Consider the following 23,547-nt stretch of genomic DNA (forward strand, 5'->3'; position numbering starts at 1 on the left):
TGTGTGCTCTTTTGTGACTGGCTGTTTTCACAGAGCATGATGTTTTCAGAGTTCATACTGTAGCACGTGTCAGAATAATACTCCATTTTGGATATTTCACGTTTTGTTTTTTCATTCATCAGTTAATGAGCATTTGAGTTGTTTCTGGTTTTTTGGCTGTTAGGAATAAAGCTGCTACACACATTCGTGTGCACATTTTTGTGTGGTCGTATTTCTCGGTTCTCTTGGGTAGATACTTGGGGGGTTGGGCGGGGATTGCTGGGTCTCATGGTGACCCTAGGTTAACTTTCCGACGAGCTGCCAGACTGTTCTCCACAGTGGCTCCACGGTGCAGTTTTCCACAGGCTCACCAACACGTGTTCTGTCTCTTTCTGTCTGTCTGTCTGTCTGTCTGTCATCATTGATTGTAGCCATCCTGCCGGGGTTGTGAAGTTGTATTTCTTTGTGGTTCTGATTTCTGTTTCCCTGGTTGCTAATGGCGCTGATGACTGATGATGTTGAGCATCTATTCATGTGTTTATTGATCATTTGTATATCTTCTTTGGAGAAGCAGTCAGGTCCTATGCCCATCTTTAAATTAGATTATTTGTCTTTTATCATGGAGTTGTGAACGTTCTTGGTGTGTTTTAGATGCAAGTCCCCATCACATCTATGATTTTCTCCCATTCTTTGGGCTGTCCTTTGACTTTCTCATGGGTGGCCTTTGAAGCAGAACCGTTTTTAATTTTAATGACATTCAGTTTATCTTTGTTGTTGGCTATTGTTTGTGCTTTTGGTGGCATATCTAAGAACTCACTGCCTAATCCAAGGTCATGAAAATCTCTTACAATTTCTCTAAGAGTTTTGTGGTTTCAGTGCTCACTGTTAGGACTTCGGTTCATTTTGAGTTAATATTTGAGTATGACGTGAGGAAGGCCCACCTTGGCGCTTCTGCGTGTGAGTGTCCAGGCCTGCCCTCTTCACACTAGTGGTTGGGCAGACTCTTGACTCTGTCCAGGGGTCCTGGCATTGAGGCACAGGACATGTTTTACGTTTGCTGTTTACCCGTGTGTCCTCGGTTAAGGTGCCGGTACATTTTTCCCCCAAACTTTTTAGCGGAGTAGTTATCTTTTTAAATTGTTTCCTCCTCCGAGCTCTTTCTAGGATAACAAATGCCACAACCTTTCTGGACAACAGTTTGACAACATGTCATCAGTTTTGGCAGTGGTCCTGTCTTTTGACTATTTCTGCTTCTAAAAAAAACTATTTTTTTCTCCTCAGTTTTTTCACTTAAACTTTATTGTTTGTGTTCACTTTTTCTTCCCATCATTCTAAAAATATTCTTTATTTTTTTTCTAGTACTTTTATCACCTTTAATCTGTGTTCACTGTAATCCACCTGGAGCTGATTTTTATAGGTAGGTTGGTGCAGGGGTCACAGATTGCTGCCATCGCTGTCCAGTTTGAGACAACACCTGATGATCTGTCTGCTCATTTCATGTGTACACGTGTCTTTTGTAGCTCTGTACCTCTGGTGTCTGGCAAGATAGGTTCTCCCTTTATTTTTACTGTTTTTCAGAATTTTCTTGGCTGTTACAGAAGCAAAAGTACATAAAACGTATTCGCTTCTTCTGAGCGAACTTACAACATGGCGGTGTTTTTTGTTTAAAGGGAGGTTCTCGCCTGAGCACTTTTCCTTCACTTCCCGGCCCGCCTGGGCGGGGAGCACCTAGCAGAGAAGTCTTCGGTAGCCCCTGACGGGCGTTTCTGACAGATTTCTGGAAACTTGTAGTTTGTGTAGCTCCTTCGTCCTCTCAGACGTCAGTCTGCGAATGGAGGTGCTGAAGTGTGTCCTGCGTTTGCACGCGCCTCGCTCCCTGGACTAGCCCTGCGCAGGTGTGCCAAGTCCTCGGGACGGCCAGCACAGGCACCCGAGACGGGTCTTCTGTTCCATTTTGTCCAGGACCCTGTCTGCAATGTGTAGAGCTCGTTAGGCATCTGCTGACACACATGCGCCTTGTACTTTGCATCCATGCTCTTTCGACGTGGTGGGCTTTCAAAGTATGGTCAGTATAGTTCAAAACATGCTGAAGAACATCCCAAATGAGACACAGTGCGTTAATTTTTAGTAACCGTAAAAGCAGTGTATTTCTTTCTTTCTTTCTTTCTTTCTTTCTTTCTTTCTTTCTTTCTTTCTTTTCTTTTCTTTTCTTTCTTTCTTTCTTTCTTTTCTTTCTTGTGTTTAGTTTTGAGAGAAAGAGACAGAGCACAAACAGGGGAGGGTCAGAGAGAGAGAGGGAGACACAGAATCCAAAGCAGGCTCCAGGCTCCAAGCTGTCAGCACAAAACCCGACGGAGTGCTCGAACTCACAAACCGTGAGATCATGACCTGAGCCAAAGTTGGATGCTTAACTGACTGAGCCCCCCAGGCGCCCCAAAAGCAGTCTGCTTATAATTTAATTATAAGGTTAGGAGTTTTACCTGACTTTTATACGATTTATATCTTTGTATGTAGCATTTCTGTATTTTATATTTTTACTTTTTTCTAAAGATGTTGAGCATCACATGTCACTACATCTCAGTTCTTTTTTCTTTCTTTTTTTTTTTTTTTAAGTTGGTTTATTTATTTGGAGAGAGGGTGAGAGGGAAAATTCCAAGCAGGCTCTGCACCATCAGTGCAAAGCTTGATGTAGGGCTCATTCTCAGAAAGCATGAGATATGACCCGAGCTGAAGTCATGAGTCAGGCTCTCCACCTACTGAGCCGTACAGGCGCCCCGCATGTTAGGAAATAGCAGGACAACTGACATGGTCTCTTCAACAAGTCAGCATCATGAAAAAATAAAAGGGGGAGGGAGGCAGTAGATGAAGAACCTTAACAACCACCAGCAAATATGGGGCATGGGCCTTAATCGGGTCCTGATCTGTGCAAACCAGCTCTAAAAGGTGTTTTGGGGACAACTGGAGAAATTTGCACATGGACTAAGTATTAACGGGTATTAAAGCATCGTTCCTTTTGTTAGGTGTATAATGGTATCCTTACTGGTCTACTTCACTGTATATTTGAAATTTTGGTAATAAATGCACGAGAGAGGCCTAAACAAGGGTCCTCTTGCATTTGTCCACTCCTGTTGATTTCTGGTTGGGCTTTCTCTCTGGGGGAGTAAGCTGATCGAGGAGGAGAGTTTTCACATCAGTACTGAATGTTGCTGGGGGCATAGTCAGAGGCTATTTATCAAAGCTGTATTTAAGTTGCAAGAAAAGGGTGAGGGTACGGTTTATGCTGAGCAGTGGGAGATTGGATAAATGTATGGCCGTATGCTCATTACAAATCATGCTGTCATATCGTATGAAACAACGATACGGGACAGAGCCTGGAGTAGACACCAAGTCGTGTGTGTGTTTGTGTGTGGGTGGGGGAGGGGGAGGGGACAAGACTATCGATTATGGTTTGTACATATGCGTGTACATGGATGAAAAGACTGGAAGAAGAAAAACCTATCAACTGTTAAGTAGTGGACTCCTGGATATTGGGATTTCAAGTGTTAATTATTTCCTTCATAACTCTGTTGCTGTTCACATTTTCTGCAGCATGTATATAATACTTTTATAACCAGCAAAAAATAAACATAAGGAAGAGAAGTTCTTTTCTCTTACAAATTAAATGCTTCTCCAGTCAGGATGCTCAGCCTCTCAGTTGGGACTTTGCTTTTTCTTTAGACCATAGTTAGGCTTCCAGGAGTTGTGCTTCTGAGGCTTTTCTATGTACTTATTTTCTGAGTTCTTATAAAACCCAAACAGAAAACCCTGTAAGTTTTTAAAAATGAGCTTTGGTTCATTAAAAAATATTTGCATAGTTTTTTTCTCCTAATTGCAAGTAGCTTTTTTTAATGTTTATGTATTTATTTTGAGAGAGAGAGAGAGAGAGAGAGTGCAAGTGGGCGAGGGGCAGAGAGAGAGGGAGAGAGAGAATCCAAGCCGACTCTCTGCTGTCAGTGCAGAGCCCGTCGTGGGGCTGATCCCTTGAACTGTGAGATCCTGACCTGAGCTGAAATCAAGAGTCAGACACTTAACTGACTGAGTCACCCAGTCGCCCCAACAAATAGATAGTTTTGACTCTTAATTTGAAAAGTGCGAGAGGTGGTGTGGTTTAGGGGAGGCAGGGGGTGTTGGGAGACGGAGCTGGGAGCCCTTCCGGGTCCCTGCACGAGAGAAGGTGAGCAGCCCCTGTACTGTGGACTCTGTTGTTGCATATTAGGAGTGTCCCATTCCTCTCGCTTCTTGAGTGTCATGCAGTTGTCTGAAGGGCATCGGCCGTCTGCAAAGAGTAAAAAGGCTCCTTGGGCCCCCTTTTCCCTTTGCTTTGCAGTCAAGAGGAGTGGTCGCCCTGGCTTGTTAGTTTGCAAGGATGAAAGCAATTAAACTCTGTTTCTGTACATTAACAGATCATCAGACACTTTTTGAAACAATTGTCAGAAAAATTGTCCATTGAAATTTTAATAGAAGGCAAAGCATTTCACGAGCATTACCACTTGTACCACAGGGTCATGTTAAGTGTCCTATTACTCTCTGAGGAGAGGTAACGAGTGAGGGCGTCCTTCTGGTCACAAGATAATGAAATCCACACTGGCTCCGGTGCTTCTGGTGTATTGGATATTTGCACTGGGCTGTGATTGGTCAGGCCTTGACAGTTCCCTTAATTAGGTTGAACCATTTGAAATTGCCAGCCTTGGGCCACTGGGCCCATGAAAACGGCAGTTTCCTGTGGTTCGAGCTAAGCCAGTCCACAGCTTCTCCTGCACTTGAGTAGGTCGTAGAATAAGCTGGGCCTTAGGTTACTGCAGTTAAAGAACAGGTGTCGTTCTCTTGCTCCGAGGTGCTCGCACATGAGTGAACTTTAGTTTTATTTGTATTTTTTCAAATGTTATTTACTTATTTTAAGAGAGAAAGAGAACACACGTGTGCAAGCAGGGAGGAACAGAGAAAAAGGGAGAGAACGGATCCCAAGCAGGCTCCGTGCTGTCAGCACAGAGCCAGATAAGGGGCTCTCTCTCCCCGGAATCATGAGATCGTGACCAGAGCTGAAATCAAGAGTCAGCTGCTTAACCAACTGAGCCCCCCTGGTGCCCCACGAGTGAACTGTAATCAGCCCTCTGAGTTGGTTTGGTTTGGTTTATTTCTGTGCTCCTGGACCTTCCTTAAAATTGCTGATGAGTTGAAGGAAACCACGCCAGCCCCCTTCTCTCTGTGGCCAGTGTGGTCTATCAGCTTTAACATGAGTTTGAAAAACAGTGAACATGAGTTAGGCCTCTGGAAGCTTATTAAAGTATCTTTATTAATTTGTTTTATTTTAGTCTCAGATGCAAACTTCAGTGGGAATTGTACCCACACAAGCGATCACAGCAGGCCCCACTGCAGATCCTGAAAAGCGCAAACTGATACAGCAGCAGCTGGTTCTACTGCTTCATGCTCACAAGTGTCAGAGACGAGAACAAGCGAACGGAGAAGTTCGGGCCTGCTCTCTCCCGCATTGCCGAACCATGAAGAATGTTTTGAATCACATGACACACTGTCAGGCTGGGAAAGCCTGTCAAGGTAAGTGCTGTTTTCTGAAATCCTGGTGGCATGGCTTAGGATGAAATTTGTCTGTAGTGTCCTTCAGTAGCTCTCTCGTGAATAAGGTTCCTAGAACCTACGTCCCCACGTACCAGCCCGTCACGTGCCGCTGGGACGCTTACCTGCTTGGGACGACGGCGGTTTGGTTTCCTAAGATTCTGTGCGCTTTTACTGGGCCAGGCTGCGCCCTGCCTCTGTTCTCTTTCTTCTTCCTCTGTCACGGAAGACATTTGTCACTTCTTGAGCCCTGTCTTCATCATACGTGTCTAGCTCCGGTTTTCTTCGGGCGGCGTGGCACAGGCACGCACGCACACCTTCCCTGAACCTCGAGCATCGGTCTTGCAGCTGTTTCATGTGTTCTGGCCGCGGGGCCCCCGCCTCGCTCCTCTGCCCTTTCGTCTTGAGGCCGATCAGGATACCAGCCAAGTCGTCCTAGGTGACGATCCGTGACATGGGAAACCGTGTGCACCGTATCATCCCTGCCCCCTCCTGCCTTCTCCTCGAGAAGGGGGTGATTCAGGCGCGTCCTGTGCTACCTTCCCCCTCTTCTGTGGCGGACGCCTTGAGTCTGCAGAGGAAAGTGTTTCTTACTAACAACTGTGCTTTCTTTCGTCTTTATCCTCCTCTCTATCTTCTTACTTGTGCTTCTAAACCTTAGGGAGACTCTCTCCCTGACCTCCCTCTCTCCCTTGGTGACATATGTGAGCCCCCGGCATAACCCTGATCCTGATGGAGAAGCAGGGGCGGGTCATGCTGGGCCTTTAGAAAGAAATCACAGTGCCTTAGTACAGAGTGAAAATCAAGACTGAGAGTAACCACTAGGTTCCGTCACTCTCTCAAGTACTTAGAGAAGTGACCGGCGTCCACTTTAGAATCTCCACAGACTTCTCATGTGCTTCTCTGTATGTATTTCTTGAACTGCAGTATTTATTTAGATGGTTTCATCCTTCAACATAACATAGAAATTTTATTTTCAGTAGTGACACGACGTAATTATTATTTGTCCTACCTTTCATTCCAACCGTTCGGTATTTCAAGTCGGATAGTTTTTGTTTTGTGGGCTGAATCTTATTCACCATCATTCATGGCATTGCTTCTATGGGAAACTTTCGTTCAGAATTCTCAACAGTTGACTTACAAACTTTTGGAAAACATCCTGTTTGTAAGTTGAGGACTGCCTATACTGTGTTATGGTTACACATGTTACCATTTTCTTATGGAATCTGGCATTATAATTTAGGTGTAATTGAAAGTGTGACGATCTGGATAGAAAAATAACATCTCGTTGTTTTTCTGGTCATAGTTGCCCATTGTGCATCTTCACGACAAATCATCTCTCATTGGAAGAACTGCACACGACATGACTGTCCTGTTTGCCTCCCTTTGAAAAATGCCAGTGACAAGCGAAACCAACAAAGTAAGTGAGCATTGGGGATAGAGAAGCTCGGAGGTGAGAACAGCTCTTTCTAAAGAGAGTGCGGGAGAGGAGGCAGGAAGCAGGGCAGAAATCACTAGCGCCAAGGGTAGTGGCGAGCAGAGATATGGACGTGGAGCGGCACAGTGACGCCAGGGGGAAGCTGAGCTTAGCGAGAGACGGACCCGCGGTGTGCACGGTGCGCACGGCCATTTTGGAATTCCGTCCCGGCCCCCGGCACACGCGCACTAGCACCGCACTAGAGTCGGCAGCAGCGGAGCAGTGCCAGGAGGAGGGGCGCTGTGATCACAGAGAGGACCTGACCAGCCTTCCCATGTCTTGACAGACACTCAGTTTCTGAGCGTTTGAAGGTCGCGTCACTGTAGTGGCAGTGACTTCAGGGGGCGGGGAGAGAGAGGGGACGCTTACTTTGGAATTGGAAACGCCTTGTCCTGAAGTGAGTCTAGAGAGAGCTGTGTTCTAGAAGAGCCAGGTAGGCAGGGTCAGGGAGGCACCCGCGAGGTTTTCCCTCCTCCTCGCAGAGGCAGTGCCCAGACCTGTTTGTGTAACTAACAGCTTATTCGACACCGATTGAGTCTCTGCCCCAGGACTGGCCGCATCCTGACCATCCCCATCGTTCTGTCGTCTCTCGAGCCTTCTGTGTAGCCCTTAGCTGGTCGGCCTAGCGCCGGTCCCTGCTCAGGAGGCCCGAGTGTGGCCCCCGGGCCCCTGCCGTCCATGGGCACCAGAGCGGCGAGAGGATGAACATCTCTTCTCCACTTTAAGCCCTTCCCTGTCATTTCAGAGGTAACCTTGTGGTCTTTGGGTGTGTCCCTCAGTTTGGACAGCTAGGACGTGCCCTCCAGTGTCGGGTCACCCCTCGGGCCGGGGCCGCTCTGGGGACCCGCGGCACCGCCCAGTCTCGCACGTCTTCCTCCATCTCGTCTGAGCCATCTTGTTTGCGCGTTCGTCGCTCTCGTTCTTCTTGATCGTCTTCCTCGACGCCCCGCTGCTGCCTGGGCAGCCTGTGCTGCCGTGTCTCTGGTCGTTTCCTTGGGGCATAGGGCGCACTGGCCAGCGCTTCGTCCCTAAGGCTGCCGTGGGTGCCACACGGGGAGGCCCCCGTGTCCCCCTCCCACCCACCCCAGAGGGCAGCCCCGGCGTGGGACGGGCTTCGCCTGTGGGCCCGTCCTCTTCCCTCCCTGCGCAAGGACTCGTGCTTAGTTCCCTTTAAAAGGCACTTTTCTGAATCAGTTAAATTTGTCTTTGACCACAGTGGGAATTCACACCCAGTTTTCAGGGATCTCTCCTACGTGAAGCGAAGTTCCAGCAATCTGGGGCTTTCAGAACCGTGTACTTGGGACAGGAGTTCTACTGGAATAGGCCGCTTTTTCCTCAAAGTCAGTGTAAAACTGTTTTTTTTAACTAGTATATAGTGGTGTTTACACTTTCTGGTGTTTTAGGACACGTTTCAGTAATAGGGTTTTTAAGTGCCGAAGTAATTATTCCACGAATAAGTGAGGACTTCATTCTGAACTTCTGATTTGGGGGTGTGGCTTTTCTGGGACCTTTTATTTTTAGTATGTGTTGCCATGACAATGTTAAACTTTTGTGATTTCTCTTTTTAAGAAACGCTTGTGTGGTTTTTTTTTTCTTTTTAAAGAAATGTATGTGGGTTCTTTTTTCAGCATCCTTGTAACTGCCTGAATGTTGTGACAATTGATTCAGCGCGTGCTCTGAAGTGGTCAACCACAGCGTTTCTACCAGTCATAACGTGAGGTGTCACCTCGGTGATTTTATAGCATAAAGTCACCGGGAGTATTTACATCAACTTTATGCAAGGTTCTGGTGATTTTTTTTTGTAAAAGAAATGAAAGCACTCATTTAAGAAAGTTTTAAGTGCTTCACTTTAGGTTTCAGCCCTGAGTGTGTTCTTTGGGCTCTCTCTAGCCCTGTGGTTTTCTGAGGGCGGAAGAGTTGATGTGGCGAGTGAGAGATTGTCAGCAGTGTGTTTTCTACAAGCGTTTGTTGTTTCTCCTGTCCTGAAGCAAATTGTGCTCGTGGCGCGTGCACATCGGCGTCGGGCAGTAGGGAGGAAATGTGGATCCACCCCTCCGACAGCTCAAAGTCAGGGTCCAGAGTGGAATATATCCGCTAAAATGACATGACAGTCGCACCCAGGAAGGAGCGAGGTCGGGCGGGGTCGGTGGTCCCGGCAGTCCTGGAGGGGAGGGTCAGCGTGTGTGGAAGGCGGGGCTTCGTGGAGCCCAGTGTCCGCAGAATAGCGGTGGAAGGACATTCTAGACGGCACACGTGGCATCAGCACAACCAGCGTAGACTCCCGAGTTTCCCGTGCAGGCCAGGTGATTCGGGGAGAGAGGGGTGTTTGTGGCGAGAGGTCAGGGCCCCCGGGCGCCGCCTGAGACCTAGGCGCGGCTGCGACAGCCGCGCTTTCGGGCAGGTTGCTCCCAGATGCTCGCGCAGCCCGCTGCCCGCTTCTTCCATCGACGTCTCTGTTGGCAGGATCTGCCGGCATCCTCTGTGGAGCCGTCCCAGACCACTGGTTGCCTTTTTGGCCTCTGTCGAGATTTTGTTTTGATTTTTCTTTGAGTTGTTTTCTAGACGTTGTGTCATCACCGATCTTGAGCTGTTATCCCTCCCTTATAGAGGTAATCAGATTTTATGGAATAATTAGGAGTTTTCCAGGTGTATATCTAATGTCAGTCCTGGCATCTGACTTACAACGAATTCCAGTGCACAGGTTGCACGGGGGACTGGGGCTGTGTGGACACACGACCGAATTCCCTGTTTAAACTCCTGGCGCCTCATCCTTCTGGTTCCTGCTCCCCACGCAGTACAGTCCTCCGACCAGGCTGCACAGGCACTGCGGGCCGGCCGATTAGAACTGCAGGAACTCGGGCCATCCCACACCTCCCGTATTAAAATCTGCGTTTTAACAAATTGCTAGATGATTAGTATTTGCATTAACAGTCGAGATGTGCTGCCCTGCATGCCTTGAAGGGCTGGGTGTCTATCTGTCCTGGAGCTCTTGAGAAGTTTCGAGTCTTTCCCTGGGGAAATCATGGGGTTCCCCACTCAGAATCCCACAGGGACTGTCAGAAGAGATGGGACGGGACCAGCCTCAGAGCCAAACCAAACTGGCTCACTGCCCACAGCTGCCTTAGACGCGGGCCGAGCCGCAGTGTGAGGACTGAGAGTGTCTAGGTCCGTAGTCCTCTGGCCTGTTCCTTGAATACCTCCACGGGCTTGACACTCACTACTTGGTCTGGCTGTTTGTTCCCATTTGAAGCACTTCTGATCATGAGAAGTCTTCCTTCCTGGTATCGAGTCCAGATCTGCCTCTTTAAAACTTTTCCTCATGGAGCAGCCTGCTCGGTGCTCAGTAAGTGGTGGTTGAACAGGCCCTTGTTCCACCTGAGAGCTCTTTCAAGATTCTCCGATACCTCTTTTGACAGATGGCGGTTGGGCTGGAGAGCAGAGGGGGGGGCGGTGGGACCGGAGTGGCTGTAGGGGCAGAGCAGTGGGCTTGCTCGCCCCTGATTGAAGTACCCAGCCGCCCGGTGATGTATTTCATCAGAGCAGTTTTTTCCTTGCTCTTTTGAACACAGTGTGCCCCTTCTCAGTCATTTGGCTTCCGAAGGAAATGTGTTGCAGAGGCTTTTGTGTTGTTGCCGGGTGGTGGCCGTGCCAGAGGTCTGGCCCTGGGGCTCTGGTGTTGTGTTGTCCCGCCCTGTACCACGCATGGGAGGATGCCGGAGGGGCGCCTGGCCGGCTCAGTCTGTAGAACATGTGACTCTTGAGGTTGTGAGTTCGAGCCTCACGTTGGGTGTAGAGATTACTTAAAAAAAAAAAAAAAAAAGCATGAGAGGAAGGCCGTTCCGGTACACACGACACCTGGAAGGCACCGTGGCCTAGGAACCGCTCTGCGGAGACGTCTGCAGGTCTGAGTAAATTCCAGCACAACGTTTTCCGTAGAAATCTAAGCAGTAGCTGCTTTACGTGCTTTGTGGTGTATTTCTTACCACGCCGACAAAGCTTTGGAGTTTGATTTGTGTCGGTTTTCCCTGGATTTTCAGATTGAGTTGAGTTTTGCTGAGAATGACCGGCGACTTGAATGTCCGCCGCGTGCCCTATGTGGGACCGGTCATTGGAACGGTCTTCTGTTCCCTCTGGGGGAGGACTGCCTTGGACCTACTTAAGAAGTGGCAGGTGGGTCCTCAAAAGAGCCCACTGTAGAATGTGGCCGTTTATTTCCTAGGTCGTGGGCGCCCAGGTTAGCTGGGGCAGTGGAGGTGAGGGGGGGTTTTGAAGACGTGCTGCCGGCAGGAGAGCCACACTCAGGTGCTGAGACACCGTGTGAAGTGGCAGATCGCGCGTGAAATATACAGCATTGGGCTCCGAGAAAGGAAGGAAGATGTACAAATGGGGAAAAGAGCACGAGGTTTGGACATTTAAAGAGGCAGCTGTCAGTAATGTGTGACGGGGATCAACGTGGAAGGCCTCGTTCTCCCTCGTGCCGATAAACGAGGCGTCGCTGCTTTTGGCGCTCCTGACTTTGGCTCAGTCCCAAGGCCCGCGGCACTGGCAGGGCCCTCAGACGGCCGGCGCTCCGCCACCCTGCCGCCGTGCCCCCAACTCCGGACTCCGCTAGGGGCTTGTGCAGGGCTTTGTGAGCACACTGCCTCCGGGGAGTGGACGGGCTCGGGGAAGACGTGTGTGGTTTCTCCGCTCCAGGGTCCAGAGCTGCCGTTTCCCGTTCCTTAGCGGATTATCAGGTTAATCTGTTCTCTCTGTGTGAGTGCAGACTTGGTGCTCGCGTCCTGGAGCCTAGCAGGGCGCCCCACACAGTCCACACGCACCCTCTGTGCAGTGAGTGAGTGCCCACAAAGAAGCAGAGACCCGGGAGGCATTGTGCAAGTTCCAGGAAGCCTTGCTGCCGCCCGACAGATGAGGAGAACTTCTGGCAGGGGTGGTAGTGCCTTGAGCTCACAGAATGGGGTTTATGGTCACTTTGACCTGGCGTCACCTCTTTGAGCCAGTCATGACTCCTCTAGTAAATGTGTGCATTCCGTTACCCTGAGGTATTTGTGTCCCACCGTAACAGCATTTGGACTCAAATTGGACCATGCTTACATGTCAGAGACCTTTTTTTTTTTTTTTTTTTTTTTTTACTTATTTATGCTTTCTTTTCCATGCCTCTGGATTGTTAGGATTGTCAGCTACCAGATGCTTACTTGTCTTCTGACAGATACTGTATTTTTGTTTAATAAGAAAATATAATAGTGTTTACACGTAGAAAATAAATGCTATTAACAAACACAAAATACAGTGACCATGTCAGCAGCTTCTGTGGGAGGTTCTGGCTTCCCCATAAATGGCCTTTGCCTAGCGAGTGGCATTCACCCTAAGGTTGGGGGGAGGAGGCATTTTGGGGGAAGGGATGGCATTTGGGGCCTGATGGATGAGAGTGGAAAAGAGAAGGAAGAAGTCGCTGGTTTTTCACCCTGAAACAGAGGCCACGTGGATAGCGTCTTTCTTTCAGTTCCTCTCCGCAGTTCATCCCTGTGTGCAGCAAATGCAGTCTGGGTCTGTTCTTTACCCCTGGGTGAGAGAATAGTTCATCATCCTCCCAGGATTACTTTCCTTGTAACATCAGAGGTCTTTGATTTGGCGTGGTCAGTTTTAGGAATATGGTGGGCACGTGTTGAACGTTTGGGGGAGTATTAACTATTAGAGAAAATACTTCTGGAGAAATCATACATGACTTGGGCTGCACGCTTGTCATAAAGTGTACCTTGGGAATCGCTTCTCACTTATAATAATGAGGTGCTTGGTGTGCGTGATTTTGTCTAATGAGTGTTAATGAGTTTGAGATCTGAATGTCTTTATTAGAAAAGTTAATAGTATGGAATTTGTAATTACCAAGATCTTTTTTTCTTACACGTTTAGGTTTAATTAAAATACTCTGATAAGTAATGTGAGTTGTTTATGTTACACTGTGTTACGCTGTTACACAGTGTTATGTTACACTGTGCTTATGTTACACATCGGTTGCACTGATGGTTGAATGTGAGAATATTATTGTTACACGCAATGGTCTCAATATGAAAGGAGACCTTTGTGGTATTGCTTAATGTATCAAAGATCATATGTTATAGTATCAGTTATAAGCTACTGTGTATAACGTGACCAAAGTTGGGAGCAGTTGGAAAGAAGGGAAATCTTAAGAATAAGAATAGATAGTACCGCGTAAAACTTCTGCCTTATGGCAAGTGCCCACCAAATGTGGAGATTGGGGTGGACAGACAGAGGGATGAATTGAACTCCAAGGGGCCAAGGAGATGCAAATTTGGGGTCATCTCTGTTAACTCTGAAGTTCTTGGGAATGGGGTTCTCTGTGTTGCCACAGATTTTTCTTTAGCCTTTTGGGATCGGCCCGGTACATGGAGTACCCAGAGGGGATGCCCTGCCGTCACTAGGCCAGGTGGAGGAAGCTGAGGCTGTGCCGTCCTCAGTGGTGCTGAGGTGACACCTGGGGAAATGCAAATCCACCAAGCCTCGTTCCACCCGTTCTTTTTGGCTACGTCAGTCAGTCGATACAGTTTTTTCTTCAGCATCTTTAGATAGCCAGACCGCTCAGTAGGGGGCCTTCCTGCATGGGAAGCCGTAGGAAAGACGTGTGGGTTAATGCCACTGTGCACATAGGTTGTGAGGAATTGTGATTTTGTCATGAGATAGATTTTGTCATAGAGTTATTAAAATGAGTAACAAAACTGACCAACTGGGTATCACTCTGCTCCTTGTTTCATCCTCTGTACCCGTGCAGGTGAGCAGTGCAGGACCCCAGGGAGAGTGGCAGCCACAGAGGCCCCCCCTTAGGTCATGTCCGTGGTGGCAGACGAGCTGCCCACACCGCCCCCAATCAGAACACTGTCTCTTGTCGACAACGCGTTTGCTACTCCCCCTGGCACAGACTTCTGAGCGTCTAGATTTCATATGTGATTGTCCTTAAGGGAGCTCTGATTCTGTGGGCTGTTGCCTTCTGACATAGAAAGAAGCTTGACTTTTCTGGATCTTGTTGCTCCCCAACTGCTGCTGTGCAGAATACACGACTAGACGAGGGTCCCTTTGTCTGCACAGCTCCTTCCTCGGTAGCCGTGTTCTGTTGCCTCGGGACACGGGTGGATAGTCTCTCGATACAATTGTACTTGCTTCTTGGTAGTTTTTCAGTCACGTGTGGCCTTCTCCTTTTTACTTACCTTTCTTGTTTGTGTGTCTGTTTGTTCTTCTAGCCATCCTGGGGTCTCCAGCTAGTGGGATTCAGAACACGATCGGTTCTGTCGGCACAGGCCAGCAGAACGCCGCTTCACTGAGTAACCCGAATCCCATAGACCCCAGCTCCATGCAGCGCGCGTATGCTGCCCTTGGTCTCCCCTACCTGAACCAGCCTCAGACGCAGCTGCAGCCTCAGGTTCCCGGCCAGCAACCAGCACAGCCTCAAAGTCACCAGCAGATGAGGACTCTCAACCCCCTGGGTAGGTAAAGGGACTCTCGAGAGCTCGTTCGTCCGGCTGTTTTCAGTTACTGTTTTCAGTTACTGTTTTTACTTTAAATTCAAATCAATATACATATAAATTATGATGATGATATCTTTTAAATCCTTGAAATAGAAAACTTCCGGGGAAAGGCTGAAGTATGAGTGCAAGGAAGATGTGACAGGCTTGTGAGAAGAAAAGCATTTGCACAGGAGCCGACATTTGATGGCCGTGCCGCTCCTGTCGGGACGGTTTTCACGAAGGGCATTCAATGGCTCACAATGCCGAGTCCCACCTGTTAGAGTGCCCTCCTGAGGGGGAGCCTGTACCTGGTCTGCCGGCTCCCCCCACCCACAGTGCGAGGTGACCGGCCCAGACGTGGGCAGGTTGGCAGGAGTGTCCCCCAGCACCTCCCGTCCCGGCCTCTCTCCCCGTAATGGTGTTTCCTGGTGTCATGTCAGCTCATTGGCCGGGGTATCCCCACAGTTTTTGCCATGTTTGCATACTGTTTTCTTAGCATTTCTCTGTAAATTGACACATTGCTCTTAAAGTCAGGCTTAAGCCAAGCAGTTAGGTCCATCAGGTCAAGATGGTTGTGTTAGTTTTATTGTTTTCCTAATAGAGTAAGTCTTTTAACCTTAAGAATGACGATTAAAAACAACTCATTTATTGCTTTTGGCCGGGGGGGGGGGGGGGGGGGGGCGGGGCAGGGACCCAACTGCCCTAATGCACACTAACTTCTCCCGACCAGGAGACTGGGTTGGAGCCCTCAGACCTGAGTTCTAAAGTGACTCCACTCCTACTTGAGGATATAATTTGGGACAAGACCTGTAACCTCTGTCAACTTTTTCTTACTTTAATGGGAACCCTGTACACAAGTGTTTTCACGTGCACATTACTTCTTTGATTTTATTTTCTGATAGAAGAAAAGTTGACCCAAATCTGTGTGACACAGGTCAGTTTAGTTGTTCAGGGCATGGTGTTAATGAAGCCGGCGTAAAAGTCTGAGGCTCGGAGGGGATCGCTTATAATTTGCGTCACAGCCCTAGAGCACACCTAGGGCGCCCGCCGGCCTCCACGCACGCCTCATCTGGGTTACTTAAAATGCAGTGAGGAGGAGACTGCCGCGGAACTGGTTCAAGTTGATGGCTGTTACCGGAGAAACAGCTTCCAGAGTTCCTGCCATAGTGGTTATTGTCATAACTCAGGAGAATGACTTACTCACATGGTGATTTGACCTGTTACCGAAACTGTGAGGGGTGGATTATAATTTACAACTTGGTGGATTTCTTTCTGTCTTTAAAGGAAATAACCCAATGAACATTCCAGCAGGAGGAATAACAACAGATCAGCAGCCGCCAAACTTGATTTCAGAATCAGCTCTTCCAACTTCCCTTGGGGCCACAAAGTAAGACCCCCGTTTCAGTCGGCTCCTCTCTGAGTGACGGTCGCACACGCAAGTGGGTTGGGAATCACAAAATTGGGGTTCTTTTAAATGGGTGACGGTGAAGATAGCTTAAATGGCAGGGGGCAGGGGGTTGCTAAAAGTCACATGTGGTTGAAAAACCTCATGTAAATGAGGCACATGTGTGTCACTTGGCTAGGTGGACTGAGTGTCTTGTTTTTCCCCAGCCCACTGATGAACGATGGCTCAGGCTCTGCAAACCTCGGGACCCTCAGCACTATACCCACAGCGGCACCTCCTTCCAGCACCGGCGTGCGGAAAAGCTGGCACGAACATGTCACTCAGGACCTGCGGAGCCACCTAGTGCATAAACTGTATGTGCCCGCCTCACCCGTGTTCACATATGACGGGAACATGTCATGGCTGACAGCAGTGCGACAGCTGTGCAGTTTCACTGATGTCCGATTTAATTCCTGAGTGGTCCCCTGGGCCCCAGGTGACAGACAGTGCCCTAGCAGCTGAAGAGGGTCGCATGCTTATTTAGGGAGCCACAGCCACTGCCGGCAGGCCACGGAATTGCAGTCCCTGCAGCAGGGCCTGTGCTGTGACCCACGTCGCAGAGGTCGGGACTCCCAGTGTGGCCAGACCTTCTGTCCTCTGAGCTCTGGCATGCAACGGGGAGCTGGGATTAGTTCAGAAGCTCTGCCTTGTTTTAGGGCTCAAGATTATAATCATGGAGGCCCCGGAGAATCGGGGGAGTTTGAGCCTGGTGAATACAGAGGACACGATAGTGCCACATACAGTGTGGTAACAGAGAGGAAGTCAGCAGTTCACTTTCTCAGGCTAGTTAAGTTAAATCAGAAGTGAAGTGGGTCAGTCTGATTCCCTTGGAGTGGTTTTGTTTGCCTTTCTCTTTTGAGTGAAAATTGTTTGTGAGAAACAGTTGTATAAAATAACAAGGTACTGATGGTATACCGAAAGTCTGTTGACGGAGTGTGTTGTCTTTCCAGGGTCCAAGCCATCTTCCCAACCCCTGACCCGGCAGCCCTGAAGGATCGCCGCATGGAGAACCTGGTGGCCTATGCTAAGAAAGTGGAGGGGGACATGTATGAGTCCGCCAACAGCAGGGTAGGGTGCCATACGTGTTCCAGCCGCACAGCACCTACAGTAGATAGAACTGCATCTGTCCGGCTCATTGTCTGGAAATAGGGGAATCTGCTAGTCAGGTAGACTCATCACCTCGGGGATGCTGACCAGAGAGACATCCCAGATAGGACCTGAGACCCTTGTACCGCTCTCTTGTTTGACTACAGATGTCACCGCTACAGTGGTGACCGGGGCATGGAGAGTTGTGTTTTATCCTTGGATGTGCTCCACAGTGGGCACTCTTTATAACGCTCGTACTGTGTCACTGCCGGTGTCGAATATCCAAGAAGTGATTCGACTGTGGAATGAAATGTGACGTGCGTTCAGTTAGAACCCCCTGCCTGATAAGTCCTGTCATGTCACGAGGTGTTCACCATGAAGTTGGGCCTTAGGTGTATCGGTTAGAAGTGCTGGATACTGGGGGCGCCTGGCTGGCTCAGCTGGTAGGGCACGTGACCCTTGATCTCGGGGTCGTGAGTTGGAGCTCCCCCCCCCCCCCCCCCAGTCAGGACTAGAGCTTACTCAGGACTACAAAATGGACCAGAAGTTGCGGAATGCTTACCTTTGCCGGTGTCCCTAATGTAAAAGTTCATTAGTTTGTTAGAACATCTAACACAGATCATTGGGGTTTTTATAGCTTTCACTGCCTAACATTGAATTTTATCATTGCTCTTCAGGATGAATACTATCACTTACTGGCAGAAAAAATTTACAAGATACAAAAAGAACTAGAAGAAAAGCGGAGGTCACGTTTACACAAACAAGGCATCCTGGGTAACCAGCCCGCCCTACCAGCCCCCGGGGCACAGCCCCCTGGGATTCCGCAGGCACAACCTGTGAGGCCTCCAAGTAAGGACTTTTCTTTCTGCCAGCCCTTAGTCTGCTGGCTTGTTCTTCCCTTTGTGTTCGGGGTGTATTTCCCAGCATGTAGAATTATGTTCTCAGGGAGCCCGTGCTTTGGAAACAGTGGTAGTGGCCGTGGCCTTCCGCCTTGGCCTGTGTTTGGACGTTGAGTCTCTCGTGGAGGGACCCTTTTAAGGGTGTGCTGGCCTCAGAATGCACAGTGCTTTTAGACCTGTTGACTGGTTTTCCCTTTAAGTTTAAAGTTCTGAAGATAAAATTCTTTATTCCCAAATGAGGGATTATTTTAAATGACTGATTTTTTTTCTGCCGTTCTAGATGGACCCATGCCCCTGCCAGTGAATCGCGTGCAGGTTTCTCAAGGTATTGAACTATTGTTGTGAATCCTATTTTGGCTTAACGTTGAATAGTCACGGAGTTCATTCGCTTTTCCTCTTCCCCTCTGTATTTCTTTATAGCTCCTTGTTATTCCCTCTGTTCCTTTTGCTGATGACCAGAATTCAGTTCCACAGGCAGTATGAGTATCTGTGGTGTTTGGAAGCTAGAAGACCATAAGAAAGTTCTCCAGGGAGATAGGAAGTGGGATTAGGCATTTTTTTTTTTTTTTTTTTAAATGGACAGGAGGGTCTGTTTCTCTTAGGAAGAGTCACCTGAAGAAGCATTGCAGGTGGGGGAAGGAAACATTTGTGAATGTTGCAGAGGAGAGCGTGGAGCCGGCCGGGGGCGGGAGGGTGGTGCGGGCAGAAGAGCGTGTGTCTGTGCTCCTCGAGAGGCTGGGGCGCCGCAGCCAGTCTGGACTCGACTTGAGGGTCTGTGGTGTTTGTGGCGGAGGCGGTCTTTGGAGTTCACGGAGAGGGACATTTCACAGCTTTTACAGCTCTTGTCCAGTTGGGACTGGAACAGTAGGACATTTTTCCAGGTTTTGAGAAGAGGTGGCGACTTCCAGGGGATTCCACAGCAAGGCCTTGCAGCTGTGTGCCAGAGTAGTCTGAGACAGGAGAAGAGGTCATTGTAAAAGTTGTTGGCAACGTCGGGGCGCCCGGCTAGCTCCGTCGGAGGAACATGAGACTCTAGATCTTGGGATCATGAGTGTGAGCCCCACGTTGGGTGTAGAGATGACTAAAAAATAATAATCGTAAACTTGAAAAAGTTGTGGCCATCTTCGTGCATACTGGAGAGACCCAGGAGATACACTGATGATCCGGAGAAACTTGAGGGACTTGTTTTGATGGACCAGTTAGGAGTGAAGGAAACTGGGAAGCCAGGGAAATGGAGCGAGGGAGTGTAGCCGAGTGCTGCGTCGGACGTGACATGGAAGGTTTGGCTGGTTTGGGATCTGATGGGGGCTGTTGAGCAGGATATGGAAGGAGGAGTTTTACAGCACAGCACTCACACCTTCCTTACCAGCACCTGTGTCTGTGTGAAGAGGGAGCCCTTCATGGCACTGTTTCTCAGTACTGCCTTTTCCTCTTACTTCATAAAATCCTTAAGGAGAGAGGGAAGCTTACAGTCTTCCTAGAAAGCCCCCCTGGGCCCGTGCTGGCACGTGGTTTTTAGGGTGACGTTTCTAGGTGTCCTCGAAGGTAATGCTGAGCGAGGCACATGTTCTCTGAGACGTTGTCCTGGCCACACCAGTATTAAGGCAGCATCTCAAGGATTCTGCTTGAGTCCCAGTGTCAGCCCTAAGACTTGCTTGAACCAGCCTTTATGTAGAGCTCAGAGCTTCCAGAGTATTGTGAGAAATAAGGAAGAATGAGACTCTGTGGCCCGGAGATGCTTAGTGGCCAGTGAGGTGTCTTTCATTGTGTGACACTCCTGTGGCTGTGAACCCCCCTGGGAAGGTGAAGTAGCCACGGAAGTGAGAGCTTCCCAGTCTGTAGAGAGGAGGCGGGGAATGAGAATTGCTGGCCCTTGGGCACTTTCTAAACACTTAGCACACTTGCAGAATTAAAACCATATTTCGAGTCTTCTCCCAGATTCTAACAGTAAGGGTAAACCCAGCTGAAGAGCCAGGAGGCCTGGGATGATGAGGATGGCCTTCCTGCAGGAGAGGAGACGGGGGCCACTGTTCCAGAAGGTGTTAGGGAGATTGGCTCCGATGGGTGCCCGGACCCTGGCTCACACGTCCCCTATGGATGTAGGTGTACCTTCCTGGCACCGCCTCGTTCACGGGTGCTTTACCTGACTTTCTCCCTTTGTCTCCTTGTGCTACCCTCCCCACCCTCCCCAAACCGCTCTTCACCACCACCACCACCACCACCACCACCACCACTGCACTGGTGCCGTTTTTCCGGATTTGAAAAGTGGTACAACACCATCTTTTCTGATTCGCTGTGTGATTTTTCTTTCTGTTGTGTGTACTGCATACATGTTCCACTCTGTTTCGCTTAGCGTTTGGCAAGTTTGTAGCTCTTATTTTCCTGTGGGTACTTTTTCTAATGAACCGTTGTGGGTACGTTTACAGGGATGAATTCATTTACCCCAATGTCCTTGGGGAACGTACAGTTGCCGCAGGCTCCCATGGGACCGCGTGCAGCGTCCCCCATGAACCACTCTGTCCCGATGAACAGCATGGGCTCCGTTCCAGGGGTAAGTGCTTCTGTTGGCCTCAGCTGTGCCGAGGAGGCCTTGCTCGGGTAAGGAAAGTTCTCTGCACAGTGAAGTTGTAGGTCAAGAATCCCCTGGTGCTTACTCCTTTGGTTTTGGCTGTGGTTTATTTACTTCACATCTCTCTGCCTCTTTTTGGTCTTCATTACTACAGCGAGAATTATTTGACCGTTACTTATTTTTGTTGGGATGATGAATTAATAGGGACTTGAGACTTTGCGAGAAGACATGTCTGAGATTGGAGCTTGCAGCCTCCCACAGTTGCAGAGAGGTGCTTGACAGCATCTGTGGTCTCCTAGGGCTTACTCTCCTGAGGCTGCCTTCTTCATGCTTCAGAGAAGTCGTAAAAGGCATATTTTGAACTTTAAATTATGGCATGCTATTGATTTCCCTTCAGAGATAAATTTGCAACTGGCTCCTCAGAGACCTTGCGTGAGAAGGCAGGGGGAGGGGAGATTCGCAGAGTTCTGCCTCTTCTAGTTTATCTTGAAGACTCTGGCCCTCGTCCTCTGAACTCTCGACGATGCTTGTCTTTTAGATGGCCATTTCTCCTTCCCGAATGCCCCAGCCTCCGAACATGATGGGCGCTCACAGCAACAACATCATGGCCCAGGCGCCTGCGCAGAACCAGTTCCTGCCTCAGAACCAGTTCCAGTCCTCCGGCGGGGCGATGAGTGTGAGCAGCGTGGGCCTGGGCCAGCCGGCGGCCCAGACGGGCGTGCCGCAGGTACCGTGCCTGGTGATGGAGCCCCAGCCTCCTCCTGACCTGAGCTAAAGTTCCACAGTACACACTTGGATGTGACTCGCATCTCTCGTTTCCCCCACCTCCCGTTTTGTTGTGTCATTTTTACTTTCTTTAGAATTACTCTTAGCATCCCTGGGTGAGCTTCCCACAAAAGTGGAATGGGTCGTCGTCTTTTGGTTCCTGGTCTTTGTGTTCTGGTTTGGGGTTGGGTTTTTGTTTTTTTAGCGTTTATTCATTTTTGAGAGAGCGAGAGCGAGAGCGAGAGAGAGAGAGAGAGAGAGTGAGTGAGTCAGAGTGCAGGCTGGGATTGGCAGAGAGAGGGAGACACAGGATCTGAAGCAGGCTCCAGGCTCTGAGCTGTCGGCAGAGAGCCCAGTGTGGGTCTCAAATTCACAGACCGTGAGATCGTGACCTGAGCCAAAGTTGGATGCTTAACTGACTGAGCCACCCAGGCCCTCTTTAATGGTGTGTTTTAAATTCAAATGTGATCCTGAGAGACCTTGAGTGTTAAAGGGTGAGGAAAGGCCCTGTGACTCCACTCCTGACCATTGGGTTGAAATACCCTGTCGTCTGTCTCTCTGACCATCCCAGGTGAATCAGGCTAACTAGATCGATTGAGCCCTTCTTGTTGAATGTGTTTGTAAGTACTCTGTTGAAGGCTGAAGAGAACTATTTCCCATTCATTATTCACTTTTTCCCCCTTTGTGACCATTGTTAACTGTTGGGCATCAGATTGCTGCCGTGTGCCGATACACCTGTATTTAAAACAGGCCACATCTTCCCCCGGAAGATAATATTCATGTTTTAATTTTTTACATGAAGTAATATTGAAAAGAGGTCATTGGCTACACTAGATTTACTCACTAAATATTTGTTAATTAATTCTTAATGTCTGTAGTACGTCCTTGCTCTAGAACAGCAAACTTGTCCTGTAAATAGTTTTCACTCTGTGGGCCTTAAGGGTCTTTGTTTTAACGACTCAGCTCCACTGTAGTGGAAAAGCAGCCATAGGCATATTCATTCACACATAAATGAAATGAGGGGGTGTGGCTGTGTTTCAATAAGACTTTATTAGAGGAACAGGCAGCTAGCTGGATTTGGCCACGGTTGCTGGTTTGCAGACCCTTGCCCGAGAGCAGTGATTTGGGATCTGTTTTTTAAAAGTCCGCAAATAATTATGTGAAGCGTGTCCCCAGTTGCAAATCACTGTACTGAAACATTTCAGTGTTTCAGTAACCCAGCTTTTTTGCAAAAGAGAAATACTTTTTCCAGTGGTCTGAGCTGTGGGTAGATGCTTTGGAGCATGATGCTAGTAAGCTGAGTGGACGTGCTCGTTTGAGCCAGACGTTTCAGCGGGTCTGTAAGTCACGGTACGAGAGATATTTTGTAGCAATAACTTCGCTGGAAAGTGCATGTTGTTGTAAGTGTACAGCTGGGTGAATTGTTACAAATGGAACATTCTCTTGAAACCGGCAGACCTCACCAGGCAGACCTCACCAGGAAACCGTGGTTAGATTTTCATGCATTTAATTCTTCAAGTCTATTGCCACATTCTGACATGGGGGAAATTATTTTAACATACTCTGTTCCCTCCGTTAGGGACAGGTGCCTGGTGCTGCTCTTCCTAACCCTCTGAACATGCTTGGGCCTCAGGCCAGCCAGCTGCCTTGTCCACCAGTGACACAGTCACCGTTGCACCAGACGCCACCCCCTGCTTCCACGGCCGCGGGCCTGCCGTCTCTCCAGCACCCGTCGGCGCCTGGGATGACTCCTCCCCAGCCAGCAGCTCCCACCCAGCCATCGACTCCTGTGTCGTCTTCCGGGCAGACCCCTACCCCGACTCCCGGCTCGGTGCCCAGTGCCAGCCAGACCCAGAGCACCCCGACGGTCCAGGCAGCAGCCCAGGCCCAGGTGACCCCACAGCCTCAGACCCCAGTCCAGCCCCCGTCTGTGGCCACCCCTCAGTCATCACAACAGCAGCCGACGCCTGTGCATGCCCAGCCTCCCGGCACACCGGTGAGCCTTGCGGTCTGTCTTTGGGTGGAGACTCATAATGGAGAACTTCTCCATAAAAAATGCTGTCGTGAAGTTGCTACAGCGTTTCGGTGCAGCCCCAGAAAGTATCTGTGCCCTAATCCAACCATAACAAGCTGTGTCTGATTTCCGACATTGCCTCCATAGGCCGTGTTTGTGTTTGGCTGGATGTGATTTAAGATTATCT

At 49.2% G+C, this 23,547-nt stretch overlaps 1 protein-coding gene across 3 annotated transcripts in view; it reads left to right on the forward strand.

The window, feature by feature from the left end:
- The window catches only part of CREBBP (CREB binding protein), a 126,814-nt gene that overhangs the window by 68,816 nt on the left and 34,451 nt on the right, over positions 1–23,547 (forward strand). For all 3 annotated transcript variants that reach the window (XM_047837595.1, XM_047837598.1, XM_047837597.1), the window contains 11 exons: positions 5,331–5,571; positions 6,896–7,009; positions 14,320–14,562; positions 15,868–15,970; positions 16,195–16,341; positions 16,978–17,095; positions 17,791–17,962; positions 18,293–18,337; positions 20,439–20,563; positions 21,120–21,308; positions 22,926–23,342. In XM_047837595.1, the coding sequence (XP_047693551.1) occupies positions 5,331–5,571; positions 6,896–7,009; positions 14,320–14,562; positions 15,868–15,970; positions 16,195–16,341; positions 16,978–17,095; positions 17,791–17,962; positions 18,293–18,337; positions 20,439–20,563; positions 21,120–21,308; positions 22,926–23,342 (1,914 nt within the window). The remainder of the gene's footprint in view (positions 1–5,330; positions 5,572–6,895; positions 7,010–14,319; positions 14,563–15,867; positions 15,971–16,194; positions 16,342–16,977; positions 17,096–17,790; positions 17,963–18,292; positions 18,338–20,438; positions 20,564–21,119; positions 21,309–22,925; positions 23,343–23,547) is intronic.

This window comes from Prionailurus viverrinus, chromosome E3 (assembly GCF_022837055.1).
Source record: "Prionailurus viverrinus isolate Anna chromosome E3, UM_Priviv_1.0, whole genome shotgun sequence".
In the NCBI taxonomy this organism is placed as follows: Eukaryota; Metazoa; Chordata; class Mammalia; order Carnivora; family Felidae; genus Prionailurus; species Prionailurus viverrinus.